This window comes from Narcine bancroftii, chromosome 3, assembly GCF_036971445.1.
Source record: "Narcine bancroftii isolate sNarBan1 chromosome 3, sNarBan1.hap1, whole genome shotgun sequence".
NCBI lineage: Eukaryota > Metazoa > Chordata > Chondrichthyes > Torpediniformes > Narcinidae > Narcine > Narcine bancroftii.
This window is the reverse complement of record NC_091471.1, coordinates 350,138,836-350,152,297: the sequence shown is the minus strand read 5'-3', so window position 1 is coordinate 350,152,297 and position 13,462 is coordinate 350,138,836. Positions and strand designations below refer to the sequence as shown.

Sequence of the window (13,462 nt, the reverse complement as noted above, 5' to 3'; positions counted from 1 at the left end):
CACTGACATGCACACACTTGAAGGTTGCACAACGTGAGTGGGACGGCGCAGGGAAGTGCGTGAAGCATTAAGGATGGCTGATAAGTTCACTAATGAAGATGGTCTGATGTGCGGAGAATGCAGTGACAACAAGGAAATGTTTCGAGGTTCACATTGCAACACAGAACACCAAACCCGGCATAAACCAGAGCACACCAGAAAGACACAGGGTAGATGTACAATGATTGACACGATTTTATTTGTAAAATGAACATGAATTGAAGAATGCAAGCAAACTATTGATCACACCTCACAGTTCTGGCCAGTGGACTTTGGATCGCAAGGTACACAGATTGTGAGTTGGTAATGCAATGATGGATATGTTCCTGATCTCATGTTGGGTTACACCAGGACCAAATTAGCGTTAGGTGATCATGATCCCAGAGGACAGTAGACCTACGTCATGGTCCAGCAGATCCCATACTCGTGGCTGGGTAACATGTTTCTTCAGACACAATAATGAGGGGCTGGGGGTCTTTTAGGAGGTTGGATCTGGGAGAGCCAAAAGCAGTAGTTCCCCCCTTTCTGGGAGTAAATTCGCTGCATCGTCTCTCCTCTCCACCACCTGGAACCTGATGAGCGGGTCGGGGACGAAACGCTTTCTCCGAGGGAAACCCAGAATAATAAAACTCACTGAACTTCTTCCCACATCCTTCACTACCACACAGACCATCTGAACAGTAAACATGAATCACTGTAATCTTCAGAGCCCCAGATATAGATGAGCAGGTAATTAGCTCTGACATCATGGGAACACCACACATTGAGGGGCACCATCTTGAATCTCAGGTTGGAATAACCCGATCCTACATTATCCTTCTCCAACACAGTGATTTGACTGTGCAATCACCTGCTTCCTTAAAACTATAATGCCTCAAACCGTGCATCTTGGCGCCTCACAGTTTGGCGGGCAGCAACCTCCTTTGAAGAAGACCGCAGAGCCCACCTCAATGACAAAAGGCAAAGGAGGAAAAACCCAACACCAAACCCCAACCAACCAATTTTCCCCTGCAGCCGCTGCAACCGTGTCTGCCTGTCCCGCATCGGACTTGTCAGCCACAAACGAGCCTGCAGCTGACGTGGACTTTTACCCCCTCCATAAATCTTCGTCCGCGAAGCCAAGCCAAAGAAAATGCCATAAGACATAAAAGCAGAAATAGGCTATTCAGCCCATCGAGTCTTCCCTGCCATTTAATCATGAGCTGATCCACTTTCCCACTCAGCCCCACTCACCAGCCTTCTCCCCATAACCTTTGATGCCCTGGCTAATTAGGAACCTATCAATCTCTGCCTTAAATACAACAATGACCCGGCCTCCACAACCACCTGTAGCAACAAATTCCATAGATTTACCACTCTCTGGCTGAACAAATTTCTCCACATCTCTGTTCTGAGCGGTCGCACTTCAGTCCTGTAGTTGTGTCCTCTTTTCTCTCCCACCATGGGAAACAACCTTTCTACAAATACTCTCTCCATGCCTTTCAACATTCCAAATATTTCAATGAGATCCCTCCTAATTCTCCTAAAATCCAACGAGTACAGGCCAAAAAAAGCCATCAAATGTTCCTCATATTATAACCCCTTCATTCCTGGAATCATTAAGAACCCTCTCTAATGACAGAACATCTTTTTTTAATGAGGAGACACAACTGCTCACAAAACTCTGTGAGGTCTCCCCAGTGCCTCACAAAGCCTCATCATCACATCCCTGCTCTTGTATTCTGTTCCTCTTGAAATGAATGCCAGCATTGGATTTGCCTTCTTCACCACCAACTCAACCTACAAGTTTACCTTCAGACTATATCCTGCTCAAGGACTGCCAGGTCCCTTTGCATCTGAGAATTTTCAATTTTCTCCGCAATTAGAAATAGTCTGCCCATTTATTTCTTCGACCAAAATGCATGATCGCACACTTTCCGACATTATATTTCATTGGCCACTTCTCTGCCCTTTCTCCTAATCTGTCATAGTCTTTCTGCAGCCTCTGTTTTTCCTCAGCACTACCTGCTCCTCCACCTACCTTCGTATCATCTGTAAACTTGGCCATTCATTCCATAATCTATTCTAAATCATTGATATACAAGGTGAAGAGAAGCAGTCCCAACAATGACCCTTGTGGAACATCACTAGCAACTGGCAGCCAACCAGATTATGACCCGTATATTCTGACATTCTACCCAAAGATTCCCAGGGAGGAAGTCAGTATCCAATTTCCATGAGGGCCACATATTTAATAGGCTTTCTCATGCGGGCTTTTTCGTTGGCAGGGGCAAGTTGGGCCAAGGGTCCTGTATGACTCTAGGATAGCCAAGGCATGTGAACCACCATCTCTCAGCCTCAGTGGGCCCCACCTTCCCATCCTGAAGACACCAACACATTTACCAGCTGCATTGAAAGATCTGCATCTCCCCTTAGAATCAGGTGAAATTTCACTAACAAACAGTTTGACCGATCTTGACCGACTGGTCTGGAGAAATCAGCAATGCTTCACATCTTTTTACGCCTGGCCACACACTCTTCACCCCTGACCCATCGGGAAGAAGGTTTACAAGGCAGAGATCATGCACCACTTCAAGGGCAGTTTCTTTCCCACCATTATCAGAATCCTGAATGATCCTCACGCTTGAAAAATGACATTGCCCTTGCTCCTTACCAACTGATTTCTCCCCACAACCCTCCGTCTCTGTGGAACCATAGAGCACCACAGTTCAGAAACAGGCCCTTTAACTCCATCTAGTAAGTCCCATCTAACAGCACCCAGACCGTGGCCCTTCATACCCCTCCCTTCCTTGTCTGTAGACACCATCCCATTGCCTTGGTCATAACCCCACTGCTCAATTTGGGCAGAAGGTACTGAAATCCCATCCCTCCAGGATCAAGGATAGTTTATATCCAACAGTTATCAGCCTCTTGTACCTCCCTGTACAACTCTAACCCTAAATTACTCCAGGAACACCAAAAGATTTGCCTGTACCACTGAACCATCATTTGTTTCTTGCACTAACTTCCACTGCAAATTTTTATTTATCTATCCTTTTGCATTTATTATATCTTTTTCTGTCTTGCTGTATTGTGGTAATTTAATTCATACCATTGTAACTGGGGTATTTGCTGTGGCAAGTGGGAATTTTGCTGCTTCTGTACGTTGTACGTGCGAATATGACAATTACCTCTCACTACTCATTATATTTTTGTACTTTTCTCTACACTCTGAACCATTTGACTTTGTCCTGCACTTTTTTTAATTAATTGGTTTATTGTTATTATTAAACTACCTGCTGTAGGAGCTGACTTGCCTGAATAGCATGCTTTTTGCTGTGTCTCGGTACAATAAAATAATTCTGCTCAGTTCAGAAGCATTGAAGGTGTATCCACTCTGCTGTCTGTTCCCTAACCTTCCTCTAATCTAATGATTATCCTGCCCGGGTCAGAGGGTCTTCACTGTGCCTCTTGATTGGGAGTCTGCTGCTTGAGTTGGTGCCTGCGATCTAATTTGCTCATGACCTGGGTGATGTCGACCACCTTGGTGCCGCTGGCGGCTGCCTTGGCTCGCGCCTCCTCCTCGAGCTGCCGCAGGACCACAGGGCTTGGGCTTGAGCGTCTCGGCCTCCTCATCAACGGGAAGTTGCTGCAAGCAAGGACACGGTGGGGGGAAGGATCTGAGAGCGTGAACCACCCCATCACGCGGCTGCCCCAGACGTCAAACGAACCAGCCCCCCTCCCACCACCATCCGTCGCTACCTTCCCCACCCCCACCAGGTTCCATCCGACAGGAAACTCTTCCCCCATTGCTGGCACACAGCAGGATCCCACATTAAATCAGACTACTGCTGATGGTGGAAACTTAAAGTAAAAGTGGAGAATGACCTCAGCAGACCAGGCAGCCTCTGTGGAGGGCAGAAGTGAGTTGAACGATGATCCATAGTCAAAGCTCAACGACCCAAAATATTCATCTTGTTCCTCTCTCCACAGATGCTGTCTGACTTAGAATGATAGTACATGAAACAAGCCCATCAGCCCTTCTAGTCTGTGCCAAACCATCTTCTGCCTTGTCCCACTGACCTGCACCCAGCTCATAGCCCTCCATACCTCTCCCATCCATGTACCTCTCCAAATTCTTCATAAATGTTAAAATTTAGTCTGCATTCACCACTTCAGCTGGCACCTCATCCCACACTCCCGCCACTCTGGGTGAAGAAGTCCCCCCCTCATGTTGCCCCTAAACTTTCCCCTTTTACCCATGACCTCTGGTTTGTATCTCACCTACCATCAGTGGAAAAAGCCTACTACATTTACTCTGTCTATCCCCCTTATAATTTTAAATACCTCTATCAAATATCCCCTCTCCAGAGAATAAAGTCCTAACCTGTTTAACCTTTCCCTGTAACACGGTTCCTAGTAAATGTTCTCTGTTCTCTTTTAATCTTATTGATATCTTTCCTGTAGTTAAGTGACCAAAAATGCACACAAGACTCCAAATTTGGCCTCATCAATGACTTTTACAACTTTACCATAATATCTCAACTCCTACAATCAATACTTTGATTTATGTAGGCCAATGTGCCAAAAGCTCTCTTTACAACCCTATCTACCTGTGATGCCATTTTCAGGGAGTTCCTGAGAAATTCTCAGCATTTCCATTTCTATCCCACTTGAATCTTCCTGCTGGGGTGGAGGGAGAGAAATGGCTGAAAGAGAGCAGTGGCATAGCACAGGAACAGGCCCTTCAGCCCACTAGTCTGTGCCAACCATAATGTCAATCCAACTGATACTATCTCCCTGCATGTGATTGATATCCCTCCATTCCCTGTCTGTCCATGTGGACTGTCCTCAATACTTCATGAACACTGCCATCATATCTGCTTCCACTACCTCCCTGACACTGGAGATCCACAGCATCTCCGTACCTAAACCTTATCATTTTAAACACCTCTATTGAGTCTCCCCTCAGCCTCTGATGCTCCAGAGAAAGCAACCCAAGTTTGCATTGCCTCTCCTGGTAGCCAATCCCCTGAAGATGGTTAGAGGTGTTTGTTGACTTGAAAATCAGGGCTGAGGTGAAACCAAAACCCCAGTCCACAGCCTTGTTGCCTTCCTCGCGTAAATTTACTTCTGAGCCACAGAACCTCCATCCAAACCATGCCTCTCTCCGGGAAGCATGCTGTCGGACACGAGTGGCCTTCATGACATCTGAATATCAGTGAGTGTTTTCCTTATTAATTTCTGGTTCTCTCTCAACAGATGCTGGCTGACCTGCTAGGTCACTGTTGTCCAGTGTAATTATTCAACTCCAAAGCTGGGCTGGGATTGTATGGGGCACCACCCTCTCCCACCTCTGACCTGGGACAACACTGACCTCTCCTGTCCATCCTGACCCAGGACAACAATGACCTTTCCTGTCTCTGACCCAGGTCAAAGCAGCCCTCACCTCCTCTGTTTGGTTTCTTCAGGAACCAGCGCCTTATTTTGCATCTCCTTGTAAATTGGGGATTTCAAAAAGCGTGGGTACGAGTCCTGCAGGGGAGATTCAGAAAGAGGGGCACATGTGAGTTAGGAGATGCAGCGGTCGGCCTTTGGGAGTGCTGGCCCCATCTGGGACAGTTAGCGACGTTCACTCAATTCCACGATTGGCCATCTCAGGCAAGGCCAGTGTGTGTGGCCTTTCCTTTTTTGCCCTTGAGGTGGCAGTAGTGAGTAGATGTGATTTGCTGGACCGGCTGCTGGGCACCTTGTGTCTGGTTCACCTCCCCCATGCATGTCAACATGCCGGGTTCAACCTTGTTGGACATTAGACCCCGAACAGCCAGCAGATTCAAGATACTGTCAGGGGGAGTTTGTTCCAGAGAGCTGTGGGAAGGTTCTATCCAGGGACCACCCTGTATTGGGGGAGTGGTTTATCTGGTTGGCACACTGAGTACGGAGGAAGGAGGAAGGCAGGCAGACAAACAGACAGACGGGTAGTCAGACAGAAGCAGAGAAACAGGCAGATTTAGACCGACAGGCAGATGCAGGCCGGTATACAGGCACAGGCAGACAGGGAAGTAGTCAGGCAGACAGACAAATAAGCAGACAGTCACAGACAGGCAGACGGGCTGACAGACAGGCGGGCATACAGACACTGACAGTTAGACAGTCAACAGTGACTGACCTTTTTCATCAGCATGTAGATATGCGTTTGGGCAGCATCCAGCACGTAGCGATGAGGGTGGTGCAGACCTTTCACTGTGATCTCCATGGTCCTGCCATCAATGTTTATCCAGCGCCTCGCCCCCTGCACCAGGAATGTCCTGAATCCCAAAGAGAGAACAGGTGTTCCTGAGGCAGGGGTGCTAAGGTATAGCTGCTCTTCTGCCGGTGCAGAAGGTTTGTCCACCGCGAGAACCAGGTGCTGCACACACACCCACCGTCCCACCTGTATTTACCAGCACCTAACTGCTGCGCTCCTTCCCTAACCCACCCTTTCACCTCTCCTTTTGCCACTCTTGATAGCCCATCACCTCTCAACTTCTTTCTCTTCTCCCCTCCCACCTGTACCTACCTGTGCTCCTCCCCCTGCCCCTTCCTGCCCCCCTCCCCCACCTTTTTATTCTGGTATCTATGTTTTTACCTGATTCCTGATGAAGAGCCCAGTCCCAAAACGTTGGTGACCCCCCCCCCCCCCTTTGCTTTCCATGGATGTTGCGTGACCTGCTGAGCTTCTCCAGCACATTTGCATGTTGTGCTTTTCAAGTGTTTCCAGACACGGCAGAGTCAAACCTAGGTCGCTGATGGTGTCACAGCATTGCACTAACCTGCTGCCTATGACCAGGGATCTTTCCTCTCTCGAATCCAAACATCCCCCAACTGACCAGAGATCTCTGCCCTCTTCCAGTACCGACCTTTTGCCAGTGAAATGCCCCATGTTGAATGCTTCTTTGCACATCCACTGAACTTGAGAACCTCCTCCTTCCTAAACCTCAACACACCCTCCGTCTCCTCAAAACGCCCCCCCTCCGACCGAAACTCTGGTCATCGGACCGCGCGTTACACAGCTCGGTCACCAAACGTTGTGCCATGGTTTTCCTGGAGGCATCATGTTGCCTCGTCAATGGGCAGTTGTTGGGCTTCAATCCAACTCACATGTAAATCTCTTCTGCCTTCTCCTTGACCTTCGATTGTTCTCCGTACTTCAAGTCTTCGCAAGCTTCCCAGAACGCCAAGTTCTCTCCTACAGTGGAACAGAGTACACACCAGACAAACAAACACCTCAGAGGCATCAAAGCTGCATTTTGGGCAAACCTATGGAAACCTACTTTACAACAATCTAACCCTTCCCAAGCTCACACCCAGAATCCTCTATTTTTCTTGCATCTTTGTGCCTAAGAGTCTTTGAATGTCATTGTACAAGGCTCCACCACCATTCCCAGCAATGCATTCCAGGCACCCACTTCTCTCCAAGTAAAAAACATACCACTGACATCTCCCCTAAACTTTCCTTCTTTCACCTTAAACAGATGCCCTCTGGTATTTTCTATTGTCACCGCGGGCTGTCCACCCTATCCAAGTCCCTCAAATTTGTAGACCTCTATTAAGTCTCCTCTCATCCTTCTTCACTCCAAAGAGAAAAGACCCAGCTCTGCTAATCTTCCCTCAAGAGACTTATTTTCCAATCCAGAAAATATCCTGATAAATCTCCTCTGCCCCCTCTCCATAGCTTACACATCCATCTTATAATGAGGTGACCAGAACTGAAAACAATTTTCCAAGTGTCTAGTTGATCTTCCTTTTTCATTGTAATCCTGCACTCTATAAATTGTTAGGGATGACACTCTTCTCTACGAGGTAGGATATCTTTGTTGGCGTCAACTGCACACACGTACCGCTGAACTCCTTCTTCAGGAAGAGCTCAAAGTTCTGGCGGCCCCTGGGATCGCGCATCACCTCAGCGAAGCTGAAGGACCAGCGTTCCACCCGCAGCTTTGTTGGGTTGTCCGCCCTGCAGTGACCGACAACAGGCCAGTTACTCAACAGCCCCGGCGTGAGACCAAACCCCAAGCTGGGGGCCCGTTCCCACCCCCCAGCTCCAGCTGAGACCTCTGAGCATAGCACTTACATCAGAGAGTTGAGTTCCCACAGCGTCGTGTCGTCCGTGATCCAAGGGTTGCTCGGGAGACACCCTGACATGATGGGGTCGTGGGTAAAGTATTGCTCACAGTACTTTAGGATCCTGAGGAAGGGGAAACGTCATGGTGTTATTCTGCACCACAACGTTCACTGCAAAGTTACTCCAAAGGAAAGTCAATGAAACGCTGAACTTTCCAACTGAATGTATTTTCCAATTGAAATATATCACATCCACAAACCTCCTGCTAGCACATTCTTACATTGGGTTTTCAATCTATAAATTTATAATGGATACCTCCACTCCACAACAGAGCTGGAGAAACTCAGCAGTTCATGCATCATCCACAGGAAATAAAGGGTAACCACATTTTGGGCTTGGGCCCTTTGACAAGGCATAAGCAAAAGACAGGTAGGTGCCTTTACTTCCTGCGGATGCTGTATGACCTACTGAGTTTCTCCAGCACATTAGAGTGTTTCTTTCAACCCCAGTGTCTGCAGATTTTCTGGTTTACTTCCTTTGTAAATAGTCATGCTGCAATTCCACTATTATATCAATGTGGCACTCTAAAGCCTCACATTTACATCTTGCAGGGGCTGTATATTGAAAAGAAGCTCCTGTCCTTCCGATGTTGACCAATGCTTTGCTTTCCAAATGCAGACAGCATCTTATTATTAAATCCCAATGTCAAAATCCATCGAACTAAACTATGCATTGGCAGGAGGTTTATTGTCATATTCGCAAGTACAATGAAATTCTTGCTTGCTTCAGCCATACCACTATGTAAAATACACAAACAATAAATAAATGACCATGCAAGAGAAATTAAATAGAAAAAGTTAGATAAATTCACAGTTAGTTAGTGTCTACATTAGGCCAATATTTGTCTAACCTTTCCTATCCATATATCCATCCAAATGCCTCTAAATGTGAAAATACTGCCTGCTTCTAGTTTCCTCTGGAAACTCATTCTGGATACGGTTGGGGTGGCAGACAGCGCCAGTGATTGGGACCAGGGTTCAAATCCCGCGCTGTCTGTAAGGAGATTGTACGTTCTCCCTGTGTTCTGCGTGGGCTTTCCCCAGGGTCTCTGGTTTCCTCTCACCATAAAACGTACTGGGGGTTATAGGTTAATTGTGGGTTAATGGCTCAGCCTCGTGGGCGAAAGAGCCTGTTGTCTAAATTTAAATTTTAAAAATTTAAATGTTTTTTAAAACATTACAATTGTAGCCACCTCTGCTGGTGGCTCATCCCACACCTCATCAACCTCTGAGTGAAGAAGGTTCCCCTCAGGTCCTCAAAATCATTCCCCTCTCACCTTAAACCTGTGCCCACTAGTTTTAAACTCCCCTACCGTAGGCAAAAGACCTTATCTGTGCCACTCACAATTTTATAAACTTTCATAAATCAGCCTGTCCCCACCCCAGCCTCTCCCCATCCCACCCTGTCCCTGCCCTGGCCCCTCCTTATCCCACCCTGTCTGCACCCCAGCCAACCCAGTCTCTCTTCCAAGAAGACAGCAGCCCCTTCACGCCATTATTAACTCATGCATATGCATGATGGGAAGTTGGATCATCCATGACAGTCAACCATTTCCAGTCCCCTTGCTTCTGAGCCGAGCAAGTACCTACCCTCCCAGTGAGACTGAAGACTTCACTCGGGACTTCACCAAGGCTTGCTGATAGAAGAGGATCTGACACAGAGAGACATCATTAGTTCCAGCAGTGTGACAAAGAGCAATCTGCTTTATAAGGAAACGAGTTCAAGGATTGTGTCACCAAATACAGCAGGCTGAAACAAACTACCGGGAGCTGTGACACCATCAGGATATTACAAACTCAGCAGCACCAAATGAGAATCCTGGCTTCAGAAAGCAAGGAGAATGGTCAGTAGGCGGATAGGAGGGGAGATGAGGGAAAAGCGAAGGTGCTGGGGCCCGCGCCTTACTACCTGAAAGGGTTAAGAGGCAGAACATTCCCCTCATTAACACAGGATGGGGCTGTATAGAGTCATAGAGTTCTTCCACATGGAAATGGGCCCTTTGCCCCAACTTGTCCCCTTCGCCTGTGTTTGGCCCAGATCCCGCCAATCCACCTATCCACGTCCCTTTCTAAACAGCTTTTGAACATTGCAATTGTCCCTGCTTCTGCTACTCCCTCTAACAGCTTGTTCCACACACCTGGCACCCCCTGTGTGAAGAAATTGCCCCTTTGGTCCTGATAAATCACTTTAAACCTATGCCTTCCAGTTTTAGACTCCCCTACCTGACTACAGGTGCTCCCCTACTTACGATGGTCCGACTTACGATTTTTCAAAGTTACAATGGTTCAAATCCGTACTTTTCAATTTCCATATGCAGTACACTACTCTCTCATGATGCTGGGCATTTTAGTTCAATACTTCAAACATTCTTCATGCCCAGTGTGCTTTCAGCTGTGTACGTTAATGATTTTTTTCAGTGTGGAATAAAGGTATTCAAAATTTAATTATAAAAAAGTGGTTTTTTTTGACATTATTTTTCTTTACTTAAGATGAGTTTGCCAGAACGTAACCCCATTGTGTGTTGAGGAGCACCTGTACTTACCTTATCTATGCCCTCATGATCTCATGATCTTCTATGAGGTCCACCAATGCAGGGAGAAAAACTCAAGTCTATCACATAATTCAAGCCCCCTCCCCAGTTCTCATGAATTTTTCCTGTGCCCTTTCCGCCAATAGTAAAACCTTTCCTACGCCCGGGTCAGCAGATCTGCGCACACTTCCCAGTGTGCTCTCCGGTGTCTTGTACTTGAAGGGATGTGACCTGCAGGCAGAGAGTCGCAGAGTAGGAGGATGGGATTAGACTGAGCAACGCTTCCCCCTCCCCACCCCCCCCCCCCCAACAGCCACAGGTTCAGCAGACTGAAAGGCCTCCAGTCACACATTTTCTTTGATTCTATGAGGTTTCTTTTATGGATTTTCGAATGAACTTTACAGGTAATTCACCTCATTCAAAATGAAATGGCAGGCACCAGTTAACTGTAAACCATAAAACGTACCTCTCTCCTGTAAAAATCAAAGGTCTTTCTCTAGTGGAAAAAAGGAATAGTGAAGTGATTAATAGAAATTTAACACAAATGCATCTTTACAAACAGTCTGGAAGCTGGGGTCTAATTCCTGTTGATTGATGTACTGCCAGTGACATTTATAACTGTTTCCTAAATATTAATCTTTTGTAATTCATCAGCTACAACTAGATTTCTAAATGTGTGCAATATTGATCTTTTACTTCGAATTGAATGCGGTAAAACTTTGCCCTTTGACCTTCCGGAAATGTGTAGCTATTCCAACAGAGTTTTAAAATCGACTCATAAGTGACAAATGTAAATAAATACTGAGGTTTGAGGTGCTCTACAAAAGTTGTGCCTACGACACATTCCTACAGGAGAAATATGCTACACATCTAGACAAATCTCATTGGACTATTAAAAAAAAATCAGACAGGGACTTTATCACTGTACAAGTCTAAAAATCTGGATGCTAGAAATCTGGACCACCCGAGAAACCAGACTTCTTGAAAATTCAACCCAGGGAAAAAGCCTCTGACTATCCACGGGATCAATGCCTTTCATCCTCTAACATCTCTATCAGGTCACCTCTCCTCTGCCACTCCAAGGATAAAAGACCAGAGTTCACTCAACCTGTTTTCCAGACAACATCCTTGTAAATCTCCTCTGTACCCTTTCTATGACTTCCACATCCTTCCGGTAGTAAGGTGACCGGACCTGCCCACAGTACTCCAAGTAGGGTCTGACCAGGGTCCTTGAGCTGCAACATTACCTCTCAGCTCCTAAATTTAATTCCACGATTAATGAAGGCCAATAGACCGTATGCCTTAACCACAGAATCAACCTGTACAGCTGCTTTGAGCATCCTATGGACTCAGACCCCAAGATCCCTCTGATCCTTCACACTGCCTCTTTCTGCCTCTGCCATCATATTTGACCTACCAAAATGAAACACATCCAACTTATCTAGGTTGAACTCCATCTGCCACTTCTCAGTGCTGATTCATTAAAATTTAATTTTAAAGATACAGCACATTAAAAATCCCTTCTAGCCCCCTGACACACATGCCACCCACTTACACCCAATTAACCCACCAGCCAACGCTATACATTTTTGGAATGTGGGAGAAGCCAGAGCACACGGAGGAAACCCACGTAGACACGGAGAATGTCCTCACGGGCCACGGCAGATTCATACACAGGTCACCAGCACTGCAATAGTATTGTACTAACCACTACTCTGACCATGCTGCACCTTGGGATGCAGGGTTGGGCATAGAGCCTATGGATTAGGGATCAGGAATAAGAAAATGCCACCGTTACAGAAGAAGAGAAAATTCCCCTCGCAGCTTCCACAAAATAGACAGCCTTGTGCTTGGAATCATAGACTTGGATGGGCCTTTGCCCCAGACATGCCCCAGAAAATTTGCACCCAACTCTTTCAATCCTGTTTCTGTGCTCACAGAAGAAACCTCTGCACTAGGCATTTTGTGACAATCTTTAACATTTTCTGCCGCCTCTGCCACCTGCTGGTGAGAAGGGCCACTGGAGGATGCACCGTCTGCCCAGACCACCCACACCAGCTGGGTTCAATGAACAAACAGCCAGATCCCAAATCTTGTGGCCCAGGCCCTCACCAACAGCAACAAATTTTCTGTTCTAGAGACTTGCTGAACAATCATTTGAAAATCCTTTGTCAGAATCAGATCATATTTCTTAATGCCTTTAAACTACCCGAACGAGTTGAGTCTTGGGATAAGCCAACTTGTTTTATGGGACTAACCATTATTTTTAAACAGAGGCCAGGGGGCCTGTCAACCTCCTGTCATGCATATGCATGAGTTAGTAATACACCACATAATAATTACACTGACATTTTCAAATCTTCAGCAACATGAGATGGGAATGTGGGAGCATACAGTTAAAAATGATAACACAATGCTGATGTCAAGTCAGAGGGAGCTGGGGACAGGAACAAAACCTCTCAGACTGATATGGGAAAATAAACTAGCAGGGAAGGGAAATTTCAATTACATTTATCAACCTGCTTCTCTCTTCACAGATGCTAACTGACCTGCTGAGTGTTTCCAACATTTTTTTTTGTTTTTATTTGTGTTTTCCCATGGCTCCGGTTTCAAATTTAATGCATTAAATTTTCCAGTGAACAGAGTCTCAGCAGGTCAACGTTTTGGGTCGGGAGCTTTTATCAAGATCTTTTACTGAGTCTGGAAGTGTCCCGACTCGGACCGTTGACTGTTTCACACCACAGATGCTG

At 46.5% G+C, this 13,462-nt stretch overlaps 1 protein-coding gene across 1 annotated transcript in view; it reads right to left on the bottom strand.

Annotated features, from left to right (window-relative positions):
- Nucleotides 1-264: 264 nt before the first annotated feature.
- The window catches only part of LOC138759402 (regulator of G-protein signaling 9-like), a 54,699-nt gene continuing 41,501 nt past the window's right edge, over nucleotides 265-13,462 (bottom strand). The window contains exons 10-17 of the mRNA XM_069929715.1: nucleotides 11,179-11,208; nucleotides 9,772-9,833; nucleotides 8,132-8,245; nucleotides 7,899-8,014; nucleotides 7,159-7,246; nucleotides 6,188-6,326; nucleotides 5,468-5,553; nucleotides 265-3,667 (exon numbers count right to left, since the gene is read on the bottom strand). Coding sequence (XP_069785816.1) covers nucleotides 3,478-3,667; nucleotides 5,468-5,553; nucleotides 6,188-6,326; nucleotides 7,159-7,246; nucleotides 7,899-8,014; nucleotides 8,132-8,245; nucleotides 9,772-9,833; nucleotides 11,179-11,208 — 825 coding nt within the window. The 3' untranslated portion in view covers nucleotides 265-3,477. The remainder of the gene's footprint in view (nucleotides 3,668-5,467; nucleotides 5,554-6,187; nucleotides 6,327-7,158; nucleotides 7,247-7,898; nucleotides 8,015-8,131; nucleotides 8,246-9,771; nucleotides 9,834-11,178; nucleotides 11,209-13,462) is intronic.